Consider the following 19,124-nt stretch of genomic DNA (forward strand, 5'->3'; position numbering starts at 1 on the left):
GAGTGGTGTGGAGAGGGCTGATAAAGAAAAGTTATTTATTAGTTCCCATAATAGAAGAACTAGAGGACACCAAATGGAATTAATGGGTAGCAGGTTTAAAACTAATAAAAGGAAGTTCTTCTTCACACAGCGTGTTGTCAACCTGTGGAACTCCTTGCCAGAGGAGGCTGTGAAGGCTAGGACTATAATAGAGTTTAAAGAGAAGCTGGATAAATTCATGGAGGTTAGGTCCATAAAAGGCTATTAGCCAGGGGATAAAATGGTGTCCTTGGCCTCTGTTTGTCAGAGGCTGGAGAGGGATGGCAGGAGACAAATCACTTGATCATTGTCTTCGGTCCACCCTCTCTGGGGCACCTGGTGCTGGCCACTGTCGGTAGATAGGATACTGGGCTAGATGGACCTTTGGTCTGACCCAGTACGGCCGTTCTTATGTTCTTATGTTCTTAAGAACAAACCTACAGTCCCTATCTTGTACGTAACCCGGGGACTGCCTGTACACATATTTCACTCAGCTGTACATTCTTTTGCTTTTAATGTTTTTCTGTCACGATATTTTGTGTCTATGTATTTTTTATGTTTTTTCAAATATGACCCTCCCTCCCCCTTCAAACAAAAAAGGTGAATGTTTGACACATGTTGAACATTTTCAAATAGTGTTTTTCTTACAAGGCACTTGATTTAAAAAAAAGATAATTCAGTCTTAAATTTTACTTTTTTATTAGATGTTCATCTCAAGAGTCCTTAATACTATAACTATTATTCAATTGAAGCAAATGCAATCTGATACTGATCTTCACATAGTTTACATAGCAGATGTTATTTATTCGTCCATATATGAGATGTGTTTGTAACTTCATCTCCTGAGAGAGAAAAACTGGGATGAGATTATTCAAGAGAATTAATTGTAGTTGGCATTAATACTTGTTTTTTTTCTTGGGGTTAGTAGGCTCCAAAATATTACTAGTCCACATTAAAAGCAAATTTTTGTTTATTGTGGAGTGATTCTTGAAGTGCCTTGTGTGAATGCTAGTTTTAAGAGGAATCATAACTTCAGTGGAGATTTGCAGGCTGAGGGGGGAAAAACACATCTGCTTGATAGGTGAGAGGCTACAAGAGTGGTTTGAGGCACTATTTCTTAAAAAAAAAAAATGATCTTGTGGTATTTTATACTTTTCTCATCTATAAATTGGTGTGAGGCGGTGAATAGGACTCAGAGCTAGTTTTGATAACTCTTGTTATCTTGTTATCTTGTTAACCTGTATTGTCATGTGGCTTTCAGAATTCTGAATGCTCTGATTAGCTGACAAGACATTAATGGTTTTGCTTCCTAGTAAAATATTTTACTGCAAAAGGCTGTAAGAGAGACATTTTTCAAGGAAAACAAATCATGGTTGTAAACTAACTAAAAAGGCTAAAAATCTCAGTTAAAATGATGTAAGAAGTACTGTCCAGGTAAACCTCGGGTATAAAGTAAGGGAGCCAGAATGATTCAGCTTTTTTTATCCTTCATCCTTGCCACCTAAAACCTAAGATAACCCTGCTTGTGTATGCAAAATGCAGGACAATGTAGCACTTTAAAGACTAACAAGATGGTTTATTAGATGATGAGCTTTCGTGGGCCAGACCCACTTCCTCAGATCAAAAGCTTTTGATCTGAGGAAGTGGGTCTGGCCCACGAAAGCTCATCATCTAATAAACCATCTTGTTAGTCTTTAAAGTGCTACATTGTCCTGCATTTTGCTTCAACTACCCCAGACTAACACGGCTACATTTCTATCACTATTCTGCTTATGTATGACTTGCTTGTAAAAAAAAAAAAAAAATTGCACTCCAATTGCAAATGAAATTTTAAATAATGAATCTGATGCTTAAGAGCTTCATTATATAAAACTAGTCTTTCCTTACTGTATATGAAATATATAAATAGCTTTTGATCAAGCAGGTTGCAGTAATTTCCCCCCCTTCATCAAAAATGCTGCTTAAGTGACAATTTGAAATTTTTGTTTTTGGGGGAGGGGTGAAGTCCATTAAAAGGACTCGTGTAGTTTGATATTTCAAGCATTGAAGGTCTTTGTTGTCTGCGTGGGCGATACTTGTCTCTGAAGATACCTGAATATTGTTTCCACTGTCTTGTTCATCCCTGATATTTTTATTGTGCACAAGTGTACGGGAAATTATATGTAAACAATGTACAAATAGAAAAAAAGATGCTTTTCCTCCCCATTCTCAGGAGAGCATTTCAGAGTGCGGGAGATGTTCGTTGTCTCCATTCTGTCAGTTTGAGGTGAGAACATAACCCTATTAAAGTCAGTTTCTGACTGCAATCTGAAGAATAGCATATACCTTTTTTACATTTTTGTGTTTCTTTCTTTTTTTTTTTTTTTCATGCTGTAATTTTTGTTTTGGTTCAGCCTGCCGTGGAAGGGGTAGAGGTGAGAAATTCAGTGGAGGCACCAGGAGGTTCTTTGTTGTTGTGTTTGGTTTTTGGTGTGATATGTTAGCTGTATTGTTATGTAATGGGCAGAGTGCATTGTGCCTTTGAGTGCAGTGCTGTGAATTGTCTTATGTTTGTCTGTGGCAGAGTTGTTTTAGTAACATTGCTGTGAAGGATGTTCAGCATGTTTTGTGTTAGGAAGCTTGGACAGAACTCTTAAGGGCTTCCCAAAGGCTCTAATATTTCAATTGATTTTATAAATTTAAGCCCCATCCCAGTAGTCTGATTTGTGTGGGTGGCCCAAAGGACCTGCTTGTGCAGATCAGATTACAGGATCAGGGCTTTATTGGTTTGTATATAAATTCAATTTAGAAAACATCAATAACATCCCCTTACAAATATGATGCATAGTGTATGTTGAAATGGATTTTTCCCTCTTGCATACTATTCATTAAATAAAACTCCCATTCTAAAAAGAAAATAGTTAATTGCCCTAGAAAAATATAAAACACATTTAAATTCGCTTATACATTTAGAAGAATAAATATCTGATGGGAGAGCAAAGCTGATTTTTAAAATAGACAGCCATAAGCAACATGCATTGAACAGTGATGGGAGGGTTCTTTTCCTTCATTCTTATTCTGTTGTTGTGGGATGCATATGGGAAATGGTTTTGAGCTGCTAGTTTGGGTTTTTGAATTGTGAACCTCTCAGTATAGTCCAACAATGGGTCCTCATATCTTCCCTCATCACCATTCCCATTATACACAGTATAGTTTTATTTTTAAAATATCACTAAGAAACACAAATAAATTAATATGCCTACTAAAACATGTTACCAAAATGGGAAAAACATGTATATATTTCCCCAGGACAGATTCCTTCCATGAATTGGGTAAGTAGTTGCAGCTTATATGTTAACTCCTTGCCTTTGTTTGCCAGCTGTGCTAATATATAGGCAGAGAAATGTAGTCCTGGTAAGATAGGTGGTAATATATTTATACATTTAGTTAGGAAGTGCTAGTTTGTTTTCATAATGTTTTATTTTTTATCTGTAGGAAATGAAGATTTGTTCAGCAATCATAAACCTGTTTCATCTGATCCCAGCAGCTCCTCAGACACTGGTTAAACCTTTGCTGGAGGTTGTGATGAAAACAGAACGGGCTATGTTGATAGAGGTAAAAGGGGAATTTAATTTTGCTAATTGCTTCCTTTATTGCTTTTATAATACTGCCATTTTAAGCGGGTTTTTTTTAGTTGTTCCAGCCACCTGTGTCGGATTTAGTATAAAAATGTATTTTGTAACAAATTATTTCATCTTTTAAGACTGATAATACTTGATTGTTTTAAGACCTTTAGGCGGCTATGATTGCTAACAAATTCAATTTACCAGATAATTTGCCAAATAATATGAAAGGAATTGATAAATTGAATGAAGGGAAATAATTTATATTAACATTATGAATGTTTCAGGCTGGCAGTCCATTCAGAGAACCACTGATAAAGTTTCTGACACGTCATCCATCCCAGACTGTTGAGCTGTTTATGATGGAAGCGACTTTAAATGATCCACAGTGGAGCAGAATGTTCATGGTAATCTCTGCAAAATAATATTCCAATTTTGATAAATTAGAAGTTACTGATCTACCTTTTTACCATTACTCTGCCTATGTAGTATTTCCTCTGTGAGACAGAACACTGGACTTCAGTCTTGAGGATAGTTAATTTGGCACCTTTTTATGAGTATTAAATTCATGCGCAAAATTAAAATGAATCATTAAGTCCTAGAGGTAAAGCTAAAGCTAATGAACACAAATGTACACTGATACAACCTTCAGTATGTTTTCTTCAAAATTAATTCCTTTTACGGTTGGTTGCCTTTCTCCAGAGCTTTTTAAAACACAAAGATGCGAAGCCTTTACGAGATGTCCTGGCAGCTAATCCAAATCGATTTATCACTTTACTGTTACCTGGTGGTACCCAAACTGCTGTTAGGCCCGGATCACCAAGCACCAGCACAATGCGTCTTGATCTTCAGTTTCAGGCAATCAAGGTATTTTGGATCAAATCTGTTTAAATTATTATAGGTACATTGAGTAATGTCACACATGTATTGGAAGATTTGTAAAATAGTTTTTAAAAAAAGCTAATTTCTCTTTCACCTGCCATTTTACTTGGTTTAAGGAAAATAGTCTGTTTGACTCTTTGGCTTCTCATTTACTACCACAATGCTGCCAGTGCTGAAAAGAAAGGTTAAACGTTTTTACAAATATATTTCATTAGAGCTAAAAGCAAAAGGAAAATGAATTAATGGGAACATTTCTATGGACAGTTTTTGTAAAACCATGGTTAGCCCTAAATCAGTCTGAAACATGTCCCCGTATATCAAGAGTGCTATTATATAGGGATTGTTATAGCTTTGGTAGTCCCAGATATTAGAGGGACAATATGGGTGAGGTAATATCTTTTATTGAACTAACTTCTGTTTAGTAAGAGAGATGAGCTTTTCACTTTACCAGAGCTCCTCTTCAAGTCTGGGAAACCTACTCAGTGTCACAGCTAAATGCAAAGTGAAACAGATTGGTTAGCATAAGTAGTTAACACGTATTTCATATTTGTAATGTCTAGCAAAGTTATACATTTAAGCTCCCAGGCACCTTCAAGCCGGGGATCTTAAATACATAACTTTGCTAGACACTAAAAATCATGGGCTGAGGGGCACTGGATTTATGGCTTGTTACACTAAATTTACGCACGTATTTTATTTTCCCCTCTTTGCTCCCTTTTCCCCACCCTGCCCTTGTTTGTTAGGTATTAATGTGCCACTTTACCTTCAGTGGTCTCCCTTGAAATATACATGAATTACTTCCTTATATTTGACAGAAAAGGTGTATAAAGTAATGACTTTTATTGGACCAACTTCTGTTGGTGAGACAAGCTTTTGAGTCTGAGAAAGGTATGAAGAGTGTCACAGCTAAATACAAAGTCAAACAAATAGCTTAGCATCAGTAGTTAGCACATATTCTAAAGTAGATGTTCTCAAACTGAGGAGCAGGAGGCCTGAAATGTTTTCTGCAAAGGCATGAGAAGTTGCTTTGTCTTCAAAGCTGGGCTCTGGGCCAGCAGCCACTGCTCTCTGCTCTGTCTCAGAGCAGGATAGTGGTATGTTTACTTGATTGGCAAGAGCAAAGGGGAAGAGCAATTAAAGGACTATCCACACAAAGAAAGGGAAGGGTTACAGTCAAATACATTTGAGAACCATTGTTTTAAGGGACCATTCAAGGTGAAGAGGCCTGTTAACACCTTCTTTCTCAGACTTGAAGAAGAGATCTGAGTAAGCTTTGAAACCTAAGACAGAACTATGAGGGTTTCTGTGAGGTAACCTTTCCCTATTATCACCCCTATGTCACTGCCTCACAGAAACTTACCTTTCCCCCTCACTCCCACTCTGTTCTAAAATTTGATTTGTCAATTTCACATGCATTCACTTTTTTTAAATTGTATCATTTTGGTATATATGGTTATGCCACATTTCTTCCACATACTGATCTGAGGAAGTGGGTCTGGCCCACGAAAGCTCATCACCTAATAAACCATCTTGTTGGTCTTTAAAGTGCTACATAGTTCTGTCTTTTGTTTCAGCTACACCAGACTAACAGGGCTGCATCTCTATCACTTTGAAACCTAAAGCAAAATGCAGGACTATGTCTGTCATTCATGCTAAAATTCGACACTCTCTGGGGGGGAGGAGAGGGGATTGAACAAAGACCCCAACTACCTTACCCATTACAAAGATAGCTTCCCCAATTATCACCTCTAATATCATGAACTCATAGACACTTACCTTCCTTCCCCCCCCCCCCCCCATCTCCCTTCTGTTCTGAAATGTGATTTGTCCTTTTCATATGTGTTCATTTTTTTAAATTGTATCCTTTGGTATATATGGTTGACTATTTTCTTCCACTATTTGATCTGAGGAAGTGGGTCTGGCCCACGAAAGCTCATCATCTAATAAACCATCTTGTTAGTCTTTAAAGTGCTACATAGTCCTGCATTTTGCTTCAGCTACACCAGACTAACACGGCTACTTTTCTATTCCTTTGAAACCTAGTCTTTCATCAAAGAAGTTGGTTGAATAAAAGATTATTATCTTACTACCTTGTCTCTTTGGTTGCTGTTATTTATTAGGTATGTACATAATTATGCTTTTGTCTTGTTTTTTTCACAGATCATAAGTATTATAGTTAAAAATGATGAATGTTGGTTGGCAAATCAGCATTCCTTAGTGAGCCAGTTAAGACGTGTGTGGGTTAGTGAAGCTTTTCAAGAAAGACATCGTAAGGAGAATATGGCTGCAACAAACTGGAAAGAACCTAAACTACTGGCATACTGCTTATTGAATTACTGCAGGTATATAGAAGTACTTATTTTTTTTTATTGACCAAATTAGGTTTTTTTTCCACTTGTGTACATCTTTTCTGTACTTCCAAAATAAAACTTCTGTATAAAGCTTTGTGAAAGAAAAGACTGAAAGTTTAATCCCTGGTGCTGCCAGTAGAACCAAAATCAAGACTACTTTCAGCAACTCCTGTTTTTTTTTTTAACTGCCACTATAAAAGCAATGATGACACTCTTCTACTAAGTCCTCAAAGAAAATAATCTGATTCAAGTTTCTCACAAGAGGTTTTAATTGTTTCTTTTTCCAGAAGGAATTATGGTGATATAGAATTGCTCTTCCAGCTGCTTCGAGCTTTTACAGGCCGTTTCCTCTGCAATATGACTTTCTTAAAGGAGTATATGGAGGAAGAAATCCCAAAAAATTATAGTATTTCCCAAAAACGGGCTCTATTCTTTCGATTTGTAGATTTCAGTGACCCAAACTTCGGAGATGAGCTGAAAGCCAAGGTAAGTTAAAGCAATTAAATCATGGTAGGCTGATACTTAGGTTTAGTTTTCATCTTGGGAATTAGGGCAACACAACTTGCTTGCTTAAATGGCAACAAGAGTTCAGTAATTGACAGAGCCATTTATGTGAAAATACCAAATCTGGAGAAGACCAGTAATAGATGGAATCAGTAATTCCTTAACTTTCAAAGTTGAGTATTTCTTAAGTTATGCCTGTGTGGCCTTGTAGTTCAGACTATGGGATGTAAATTGCAGAATGCTCTAGCATGCTACATTCTTAACATCCATCTGTGGCACACAACTGGTGTGCACTAAAAGATACTTTAATTTATGTGTACGTGTCCCTCTTTAAACAGGGAAGTTACAGCACAACATGCTAGTGCACAGGGCTGTCCTTACCCATATACAGAATATACAGCTGTTTGGGGCACCACTGTGTCTTAATGTCCGCGCACCACCTCTTTATATCCCTGTCTCCACTTCTTCTGGAGAGGATCTAGTTAACTTAAAAGTGAAAAAGCCTGCCAGACCTATTAGCAGTACACTGAATCTGTGAAAGTTCCATTCAAGTGGTAATGAAGCCATTTAACAGGCATTAGCTAACTTGAAGTGTATACTGTCATTTTCTGAATTTACTGTGTTAGTCAACAGGACCTTAATTTTGCTTTAAAAATATTTCATTAGTGCATCGCTGATCTCACATCTCTTTTAAAAAAAATCCCACTCCTCCTCCCGGCTGCCATTAGGAATAGGGGTACCAGTTTAATAGTACTGCATAGGGCCCCGTTAATCCTAAGAATAGCCCGCCCAAATGCATTCCGTAATCCATATCCAATGTCTAGATTGCAGGATGTGTGAACAAAACCTGAATCTGCCCTTTCTAGGAAACCAGTTTGTGTCATCAAAAGAAAAAATAGTCATCTCTCTGTTGAGGCTTTTTTACAACCAGTCTTTCTAAATTTGAAAGAGTACTTCAAGAGGTTCTGAAGCTGCAGTACTTTGGTTTGCCAGTAATCAGAAATAATCCATATATCTTAATAAGTAATTGGCTTTTTTAGAGAACTTAATGGCATAGTATTAACTTTTTTTTATTCCTGGTTTGTAGGTTCTGCAGCATATCTTGAATCCTGCATTCTTACACAGTTTTGAAAAGGCAGAAGGAGAACAACTTCTGGGACCACCCAACCCAGAAGGAGATAATCCAGAGAGTATCACCAGTGTTTTTATAACAAAGGTATCAATCTCTGCTAGGTTTAAAGAGCTGAGAAGCACAAAAAAAAAAAAAAAAGTACCTAAGATGGTAAATTACCTTTCAATCCTGATCTGAATTATTCTTATTACTTCTGGCCAGGGCCTTCTCTAAATACAAGTGATCAATTTATACTGAATCATAAAATGATTCTGAATTGTGATGAAATTCTGTATCCACCAGGAGCTAAAATGAGATTACAAAACATCAAATTACTTGTGATTTCATTAGGATTTCTGCATGTATCTTTACAAATGAAGTCTTGCTGAGGTAACCCCCTGTATCACCTGCCTCTTGGTTAGAAGAGTTGTTACAGACTTGAAATTCAGTCATAGAACTAACATGTGCCTCAGCAAATATAAGATATTTTGAAGGTTAGATCTTTGGAAGTGCTCAGTTCACCTTACAAAAATGTGTTCTTGTCATTCAGTTACCAATGTTGGAGCTGAATTCTTATGAAAATCTGGCCTGTATTGTGTGTACTGAACACTTGTGAAAACCTGTATCTAAATATAGATATATGTGCAAACAATGTAAGCAAAGTTAATTTGGGCAATAGATGAGAAATGGGCAGTAGTGCATTCCTTTGAAAGTGCTGGTAGTTGGTAATAAAAGTACATTGCTCTAAAAGTCATCTTATCTGTTGCTGTAGATATCAGCCTTTAAAGTACATGTTTTTCATAGACTCTGAACTGCATTTGTTCTTGCATTTGGGAAAACTTGTAGAGTCCATGAATATATTCTCTTCTCATCTTGTTACCGCTTCACTCTTGGGAATAGGTACTTGATCCAGAAAAGCAGGCAGACATGCTGGATTCACTCAGAATTTATCTCTTGCAATTTGCAACACTTCTTGTTGAACATGCCCCACATCACATTCATGACAATAATAAGAACCGGAACAGCAAACTACGGCGCCTGATGACCTTTGCCTGGCCCTGTCTCTTGTCTAAGGCGTGTGTGGACCCAGCGTGCAAGTACAGTGGGCATTTGCTTTTAGCGCACATCATTGCAAAATTTGCCATACATAAGAAGATAGTATTGCAGGTATTGTGTATATATTTGAACTAATATGCTCAATGGATGCTAATATCTACTATTTCTGGTGTATTCTTTCTTTAATCTGTTATTTTGTATTGTAATGGAGGGCCTGTAATGGACAATGGAGGTGTAGTTTTTAATAATCTGTGTACATGTGATAAATAACACTGTAAGAACAGTTAAGATCACCCAAGGAGCAAGTGTAGAAGGAACAGGCCAGTGACCACCAGGGTATCTACAAGAAGGGAGCAGTGAAGGCAGTAGTGAGAGAAGTGAATAATCTGGGAAGTTTTGTGAGAAGAGGGTCTTGAAAAGAAGGGGTTTGTCCATAATAACGAAGGCAGCAAAAAGATCATGAAAAATGAGAACAACAATGATCTTCTCTCCATGTTAAGACTAACTTCCATGGCAGTTTTAGAATATGGAGAGGGTAGAAGGTAACAAAGGAGAGAGATGACAGCAATTCAAGGTAGTGGGCATGGATGACACTTTCATAGATCTCAGAGATGGGTGAATAAGGAAAATGAGGCTGCAGAGAAGCTGGTAATATTAGAGGTCTCTTAAAATCGGGGCATTGGCAGTATCATTTGAAATAATGGTGTTTGCAGGAACAAGTCAAGGGATTTGTAAGGGAGAGAATATAAGAAAACTTAGCCGAAGACGAGGGGGGAAGGATAGGATAATAGGCAGGGCAGGGGAGCAAAACTGCTTGCTACATCCTCAAGGAAAGTCCTTAAAGAGACATATTATTAATCAGAATAAGATGTTTGTACCATGTTTAAGAGGATCACTCCTTTTTAGGTATTTCACAGTCTTCTAAAAGCTCATGCAATGGAGGCTCGAGCAATTGTAAGGCAAGCAATGGCTATTCTGACTCCAGCGGTGCCCGCTCGAATGGAGGATGGACATCAGATGCTGACTCACTGGACACGAAAAATCATTGTAGAAGAGGGCCATACGGTTCCACAATTAGTCCATATTTTGCATTTAATAGTACAGCATTTCAAGGTATGTATGTAACAGTCAACTACACATTTAGGATAATCTGTCCCGATTGTTTAGGAGATAGAATACAGACTAAATTAAAATTAGCGTGATCCAAATTATATGGCAGGAACAAATATTTTTAAAGGAGTTGCTTCTCTATGTATATGTGTGTATTATACAAGTTTAAAACTGAAAATGTCTGTAATTAGTATAACAATATATCTGGCCAATTCTGTAATGCTTCTGTCTTTTTCTTTTCTTGTAACTTTTACTTTGACATTTTTTTTCTCTTTTCTTACATGCTTTCTATATTACCTTTTGTTTTTTTTAAAGCCTCTTCCACCCACATGTGAAAGAATCATGTTCCCTAAAATGTTCAAATGCCAGAAATACCAATTTAATTTAAGAAAAGGGTCAGTTTGATCTTGATACAAATGCACATTTAAAATTAGCTTGCATGTGATATGAAATAGTGTAAATAGAGAGCCAACAGAAGTACCAGTAACAAGCACTGAAAATGAAGGTTGGAAAGGTTTGCAACCAAAATGGAATACTAGAGAGGTATATGTCTGTATTGCAGTTTATGTTGGCATAACTTATGTTGCTCAGGGTGGGGGAGGGGGGTTGTAAATAAATTACCCTCTGAGCGACATAAGTTATAGTGCTGTCTGCACCAACACTTATGTTGACAGGAGAACTTCTCCCAGGCTACATCTCGACTGCATCACTCTGTCGACAGAGGGATGCAAATCAAGCACGTCGAAATTGCTAATGAAGCAGGGATTTAAATATCCCGTGCTTCATTAGCATAAACATGGCCGCTGCTTTTTCCAAAACAGCACTTTTTTGGCAGGGGGAAAAAAAAAACACCTGGGAGTCTTGATGCAGATCTGTTGAAAATAAACCCTTTTTTTGACAGATCCTGTATTCCTCAAAAAATGAGGCTTACAGAATCTGCTGAAAAAGGGTTTAATTTTGACAGAGCCGTGTCTAGACTGCCGTTTTTTTGAAAGCTCCATTTAAAAAAAAAAAAGCGGTAGCCATGTTTATGCTAATGAAGCGCGGGATATTTAAATCCCTGTTTCATTAGCAATTTCGACGTGTCTAATCTACGTCTGTCAGCAGAGGGGTGTAGTCTAGACATAGCCCCACTGACACAGCTACCACCACTTGCAGAGGGAGGAGCAGGTAAGCCGACGGTAGAGCTCTCTCGTCGTTGTAGAGCAGCTACTTTAGAGCGCTTGCAGCCACACAGTTGCCTTGATGCAGCTATACACTATCTAATGTAGCTCTAGCCTTAGTCTGTATTACTTATTGGTCAGGGAAAATCTGTCCAGAAATGTCTTATCTTGCCAAAGGACCGGCTTCTTGTTTTAATTCCAGAGCATTGAGCATGGTACAGATATAACTAACTCTGGTCTTAAAGTCAGTTAATTTACCATTCTGTTTTGTATGTGGTAGGGAATATGTAAAATATATATATATATAAAAAGTTTACGTATTACATCATTTGAATCCATTTCTACAGGTTTATTATCCCGTAAGACACCATTTGGTGCAGCATATGGTTAGTGCTATGCAGAGATTGGGTTTCACTCCGAGTGTTACCATAGAACAAAGAAAACTTGCTGTGGACCTTGCTGAAGTGGTCATCAAATGGGAATTGCAGAGAATTAAAGATCAACAGGTAGGAGTAATAACAGACTTCATGAACCTCAAAATGTTGTCATGGTTGGTTGGTTTGTTTGTTTTAAATGTGTGTGTGACTGATATTTCAGCCAGATTCAGATATGGATCCAAGTGCAAGTGGAGAAGGAGCAAGTTCTGCCTCATCCGCTGTTAAGAGAGGATTGTCTGTTGATTCTAGCCAAGAGGTGAAACGATTCAGGACAGCTACTGGGGCAATAAGTGCAGTAAGAACTATTCACTTTCCTTTTTGTCCTTATAAACAGCAATTTTAAGGTTAAGCAACCTTTTTTACATTCATTTTCCTTCATAATTCGAAAGCCCAGTCACTGTTTAAACTAAGATTTCTTCTTAGTTGTACTTTGTGCTTAAATAATAGTATAATGTGTTATGCCCCATTATCTTCTTTTATTGAACAAAAATTGTGTACACAGGTATTTGGACGTACTCAGTCCTTGCCAGGAGCTGATGCACTTCTTTCAAAGCCAATTGACAAGCAGCATACAGATACTGTGGTCAACTTCCTCATTAGAATTGCTTGCCAGGTACTGAGAGATTCTGAAATGTATTTGCCAGTGCTTCATTAGTGTATAAAAAATGCAAATAACCTTTAATTATATACTGTGGCTTTCAATCTGCGATAAACGTATAAACATCAACAATGACTATGATCGTCTCAAAAGATGATATACTCTGAGATGCACGCATAGCTGACAAAAGAAATTTAAATTTAAAGAACTTTAAGGAATTGACTTTAGTTTCTGAGATACAAAAATATATTTTGGAATAAAACTGAGTGTTCCCTCTAAGATTTCCCATCCGTGAGTGGAGTGAGTTTTTTGTCTTGTGCACCAACATTGACTTCATGTGCATTTGTTTGGATATGCACTACTGTGGCACCCACCAGTTCTTAACAACATTTTACTTATATATATGGAGGGGCTCAGGCCAGGGAGTGGCAGCTCCTTACTGAGGGAGACTGGAGCTGGGCTGCCCATTCCTCTGGCAGTTCTTTGCAGGAGGTGGGCCCAGGACCAGGCTGCTTGGTCCCCCAGGAAGCTGCTTGCTGGGAGGAGTGGGGGAAGGAGTGAGGCTGCCCAGCCCCTAGCCAGCTGTCAGCTCTTTATGGGAAGAAGGGCTGGGGCTGGGCTGCCCTGCTTCCTCAACCAGTGGGCAAGGGGGAAGCTGGGGCTGCGTTGCCCAGTGCTCCCAGCTGGCTGTCTGGCAACTCCTGTGGGTAAGGGGGCTAGGGCTGCTGGCTGGCAGCTGCCCACCTGGCTGGTGCTGCAGCCAAGAGACTGGGATAGGTTTGGGGGCCATGTGACCGCTCTAGACCCGGCATCAGAGCTGCTGCTGCCACCCACCGTGTGGCAGCTCTGTCATGTCCTTCCCCTCCTACCGTCCCGCTGTAGCTGGAACCATACCCGGGGCCAGTGATGTTGCCTCAGCAGGGACAGCCTCACCGTGCCCTGGCTCCAGCGGGAACAAACGGAGGCAGGGCAACTGCCCGCTGCCATGTGGCCCCACCAAGCCGCCGCCACCACCACTCACCTTCTGGCCCAGCAGGAAAATGAGTGGTGGTGAGTGCTGCTAAGCGGCTCTGAAGGCGAGGTGGGCAGGTGTAAAATTTTTTGAGTGATTGCGCAGATGCGCAGCTTAGAAGGAACCCTGTTATTACTTAGCTTTCTCATCTATTGATCATGTGACCTGGGCATTTAAAAACTGAACATGAAAGATTAAATTAGTCAAAATATTTCCTGTGGGTTGTTTGCTCGGCTGTATGGGTGTGTCTAAACTACATGGCTCCGTCGATGGAGCCATGTAGATTAGGCTGATCGGCAGAGGGAAATGAAGCCGCGATTTAAATAATCGCGGCTTCATTTAAATTTAAATGGCTGCAGCGCTCTGCCAACCAGCTGATCATCAAGTTTACCTGCGCAGGTAAACGAGGTTTACCTGAGCCAGTCGACAAAGGCTTCCTTGTCGACAGCGGCGCATCCAGACTGTCCCTATCTGCCGACAAACAGCTGGTCGGCAGAGCGCGGCAGCCATTTAAATTTAAATGAAGCCGCGATTATTTAAATCGCGGCTTCATTTCCCTCTGCCGATCAGCCTAATCTACATGACTCCATCAACGGAGCCATGTAGTTTAGACACACCCTATTAGTAACGGTACATTGTAAAATATTATTGTAACCTGACGTTGCTTTGAGATTTTTTTTTTTCAAGGAATCTTAACAGTTTGTACGTAAATTTATAGTACTAGCCTTTTGTTTAGTTACCAAGACTGTCAGAATAGTGACTTTAGCTAAGCCTTTCCAAAACTAGACAACGATATGCTCACATAAGATGTGTAAAAATTAATGAGTTCTAAGGATCATGGTTATAAATGGTTGTCGTTTTGCAATAATTTTGATTAATTGCTAGGTAAATGACAACTCAAACACTGCTGGATCTCCTGGAGAATTGCTGTCCCGACGCTGTGTTAACCTTTTGAAGACAGCTTTACGACCAGATATGTGGCCAAAATCAGAACTCAAACTGCAGTGGTTTGATAAACTGCTAATGACTGTGGTAAGTTAAATGTAGAGCTTTAAGATTAACAGCCCTATAGAGCTTTAAGATTGAGTAACACAGGACATAATTGAGTACCAGCTTAATAAGATATTTAAGGTCTTCCACAATTTACCTATTTCTTTATTAGACAATATTAGAGATACCCATTTTGCTTATAATATACAGATCTTAGGTTTGGACTATGTATTGGAGATAGCAGCATAATATCACTGTAGAGATATTTAATTTAAATGTTGGTCCATTTAATTCCTAGTTTAATCACTGTCATTACTTGAACTACTGAAATAAATTGATAGGGTTTTTTTGTGTAATTATTCTTGTCATTTTTCTTGACAAGAAGATTTAGGAAAAGTCAGCATTTGAAAATGGAAGGTCACATCAGTGATTTTGTCAAGTATCTATAGCGATGCTATTATTAGAGGTAAATAATTTTAGTTTTTCAGTCATTAAGACTGATTTTTGTTCTAACAGGTAATGTAAAATACTACAGATTAAGTAGATAGGCATGAAATTAAGGGAATAAAGGAGCCTATGAATCTGTTTGCACATGCTCATCAGGGGCTTACAAAAGATTGGCGACTAAAGTTGCTGAAGATTCTGTCCATGCAGGACATGCTTCAGACTAGGGCTGCAGGGCTGTCTTCTACAATTGCTCTCTTGGCTGCTGGGGACCACTGAGGTGCCCAGCACCAGACTTAAAAGCGGGAAGGCTGTTCCTGCATTGTTCTAATTTAAATGCTTCCTTTGCTGGTGCCTAAGTAGGATAGAGGTAAAGGTGAAAGTAATCTAACTGGAATGTTGAGGATTGAGGAATAAAGTGTGGGCGTTAGCAAGTAGGGAAACTTGGACAAAGGTGATGGGGAAATGACTCCAGCAAGGAGTTGTTGCCAGTGGAGACCTGAAAAATTGCTCTGTGTTGCTCTGTGTATCTCAAAAGCTTGACACACTCTCACCAACAGAAATTGGTCCAGAAAAAGATATCATCCACCTTGGTGAAAGATTGGCATTCTACATGTAATCATTTTTTAAATTAGGGCTGTCAATGACAGCTAATGCATATGTTCATGTAAAACAAATTAACTATATTTTAAAAAGTCGTGTTTAATCAGTTTTAATTACACTGTTAAATTTTAATTGGTATTATATGTTTATTAATATTAATACTTATATTAAAAAAAATTAAACACATTTAACTTCATTCAGAAACAAAACAATGTAAAACTTTAGGGTCTACAAGTCAATTGAATGTTTAACACATCTGGCAAGTAACGTTGTAAATAAGAAGTGAGCAGCATTATCTTCTGTAAATGTAAACAAACGTGTTTATCTTAACAATTGGCTGAACAAGAAGTGGATTTCTAGGCTCTAAAGTTTTCTAGGCTCTAAAGTTTAACATTAGTTTTGTTTTTGAGTGCAGTTATGGGGGAAGAAATGCATTTGTAAGTTGCCCTTTCACGGTAGAGATTGCACTACAGTACTTGTATGAGGTGAATTGAAACATTATTTTGTTTTTTACAATGCAGATATTTATAATAAAGTAACATGAAATACACTTTTTAGTTGTATATCAGAATACAATCCATGTATTTGAAAATGTAGAAAAACACCCATATCAATTTAAATTGCTATTCTGTTGTTCTTTAACAGTACAATTAAAACTGTTTATGATTGATATTTATTTTTTTAGTTGTTGACATCCTTACGTGTAATATATTTGCATGGCAGTGTGCCATATAATATTACAATACTATAAACTAGATTATTTGTACCGTACTATTATAGATAGTATGAACTGTCTTATTGGCTACGTCTACATTGGCCCCTTTTCCGGAAGGGGCATGTTAATTTCAGCGATCGTAATAGGGAAATCCGCGGGGGATTGAAATATCCCCCGCGGCATTTAAATAAAAATGTCCGCCGCTTTTTTTCAGCTTTTAGAAAAGCCGGAAAAGAGCGTCTACACTGGCCCCGATCCTCCGGAAAAAGCGCTCTTTTCCGGAGGATCTTATTCCTATTCCTTTGAAGTAGGAATAAGATCCTCCGGAAAAGGGCGCTTTTTCCGGAGGATCGGGGCCAGTGTAGACGCTCTTTTCCGGCTTTTCTGAAAGCCGGAAAAAAGCGGCGGACATTTTTATTTAAATGCCGCGGGGGATATTTCAATCCCCCGCGGATTTCCCTATTATGATCGCTGAAATTAACATGCCCCTTCCGGAAAAGGGGCCAATGTAGACGTAGCCATTGTGTTTAATATATTAGGATCGCTTTTTGGTTTTTCACTGTGCATTAAACCAGTGGCAGTTCATATTTCTTTGCAGTAATAAATGAATTTAAGATTTTTTTTAAAACAATCCTTTTACCGCAATTCCTTTTTCTAAATGTTTGACAAATGTTTAGCTACTGAATTTCACTGTTGTGAAGACAATTGCTTAGGTAATCTTACTTTTAAAAGGTAGCTACTGTGTAATCATTTTCTCCTCCTACCATTGAAGATGGTTTAATTTACCTCTGTTGAAAGGTGGTTTATGCTGTTATTTCTATAAACCCTTGTGCATTTGGCTTTAAAACTCTGTAGTTGATGCTTCATTATTCGTTACTCATTACTCTACTGGTGCTTCTCAAAATACTGCACAACTAATGAGAACTGCCATTAAAATTCAGCATTTCAAGAGCAAATGTTATCCACGCTCAATAGAACTCATTCAATTACTTAGCTGCATTCAGCACATCATAGTCTCTTCCATCCTACAAATGAAACACCATAACATATTCAGCCTTGTGTCAGAATTATTTCCCACCCACCTTTCTTAATCTGAGTAATTCCAATGCAAATATATTTGAGTGCAGGCCTTATTAGGTGTTGGAGGCTGATTAGAAATAACAACAGGACTTGGTAAAAAGAAGACCATACTTGAATATTTCTCTAATGAGAAGAGGCAGGGCTTGTACTGAGGACTAGATCTGGGCCAAGTTTTATGGCTGAAACTTTTTTAACTGAAAAATGCACATTTGGATTGATTTTCAGTGAATTGTTTGTTGAAGTAAATAAAATAACATGAGTGAAACATCTTGTTTCAGTTTTTCAGACTGTTCACAAGGGGATTTGAGGCACAATAGTGGAGGAAAAGAAATAGATGTAGGTAATAGCAATGATGGTACCCCCTTATAATGTTCAGCCCGGTATTTAGGCCGCTCATCTGGGATGTGAGAGCTTCAGATTTGAATCCCTGTTCCTGAGCAGGGATCTTAAAATACTATTTCGTCCCCCCTTCATCACGTGAGTACTTAACCCCAGGATATTCTGGGGATGGGTTTCTCAGATTTTCCTGTTTAAGCTGTTCCACTTTATATAAAGATTTAAATACAGTAGACATTGCCCGGGTCTGTGGGGAGGGGAAGGGCACAGTCCCCACCATCTGGCTTCTCTTTAGGGGGGTGATGCGGCATAGTGGGCGGCTGCTCCACTGGGCCGGCTTGGGAAAGATTTGGCGGTAGGGTTGCCAGGTGTCCGGTTTTGAACCGGACAGTCCAGTATTTGAGCCTTCTGTTCGGGAAACAAATTGAGAAAATATAAATGTCCAGTATTTACCTCATAATCTACATTACATCTTGTTTAGAAATGTCAAGTGTGTCCAGTATTTTTGTTGAAACCCTCTGGCAACCCTGTTTGGGGCGGAGAGGGGAGGGGAGGGAAGGAAGGGAAGCTGCACAGGCCGCTTGCCAGCTTCTTCCTGGGTCAGCACAGCATGGTGGGTGGCCGCTTTCTGGGGCGGCGGGGCCCATTCTTCTGCCCTCCTGTGGTCATTCGTTAGTGTTACTGCCCCTGTATGACATCTCCCTCCCCCTTTCCATTTGATGCAAAACATTCCACATACATTGTTCTGGCACAACCAAATCCTGGCCTTGCTTTAAGTTATGATAAAAAGAAGCTACATACCAAATTTGGTGGTTCTAGCTTTTACTGTTTAGGAGGAGTTCTTGAACAAACAAACTCAAAGACAGACCGATGTATAAACTCTCTAAAATGTATAGCAGATTCAGTGAGGTAGACCTAAGATCCAAGCGTGTCCCGGCCCACGTGAGATAAGTCTTCTGACTAGGGATGTTAAATATTGGTTAATTGAATAGTCAGTTAACTTCATGAATTCTTATCGGTTAGTCGACTATTCTATAGTCCCCAGGCAGCCCCTGTCTGGTGGGGCAGGGTCTGAGCTCCGGACCTGGCACGAGCCAGAACTGAGCTGGGCT

The 19,124-nt window shown here is 38.8% G+C and overlaps 1 protein-coding gene across 5 annotated transcripts in view; it reads left to right on the forward strand.

Annotated features, from left to right (window-relative positions):
• TRRAP (transformation/transcription domain associated protein) overlaps positions 1-19,124 on the forward strand; it is a 178,844-nt gene that overhangs the window by 65,053 nt on the left and 94,667 nt on the right. For 3 of the 5 annotated variants that reach the window (XM_075899522.2, XM_075899523.2, XM_089782324.1), the window contains 14 exons: positions 2,231-2,284; positions 2,412-2,432; positions 3,493-3,612; positions 3,908-4,027; positions 4,323-4,487; positions 6,663-6,844; positions 7,141-7,339; positions 8,445-8,573; positions 9,369-9,635; positions 10,431-10,637; positions 12,145-12,303; positions 12,395-12,529; positions 12,737-12,847; positions 14,730-14,876. In XM_075899522.2, coding sequence (XP_075755637.1) covers positions 2,231-2,284; positions 2,412-2,432; positions 3,493-3,612; positions 3,908-4,027; positions 4,323-4,487; positions 6,663-6,844; positions 7,141-7,339; positions 8,445-8,573; positions 9,369-9,635; positions 10,431-10,637; positions 12,145-12,303; positions 12,395-12,529; positions 12,737-12,847; positions 14,730-14,876 — 2,016 coding nt within the window. The remainder of the gene's footprint in view (positions 1-2,230; positions 2,285-2,411; positions 2,433-3,492; positions 3,613-3,907; positions 4,028-4,322; positions 4,488-6,662; positions 6,845-7,140; positions 7,340-8,444; positions 8,574-9,368; positions 9,636-10,430; positions 10,638-12,144; positions 12,304-12,394; positions 12,530-12,736; positions 12,848-14,729; positions 14,877-19,124) is intronic. The other 2 variants (XM_075899524.2, XM_075899525.2) reach the window with 1 other exon arrangement.

Source organism: Pelodiscus sinensis, chromosome 15 (assembly GCF_052426305.1).
Source record: "Pelodiscus sinensis isolate ZL-2025 chromosome 15, ASM5242630v1, whole genome shotgun sequence".
Taxonomy (NCBI): Eukaryota; Metazoa; Chordata; order Testudines; family Trionychidae; genus Pelodiscus; species Pelodiscus sinensis.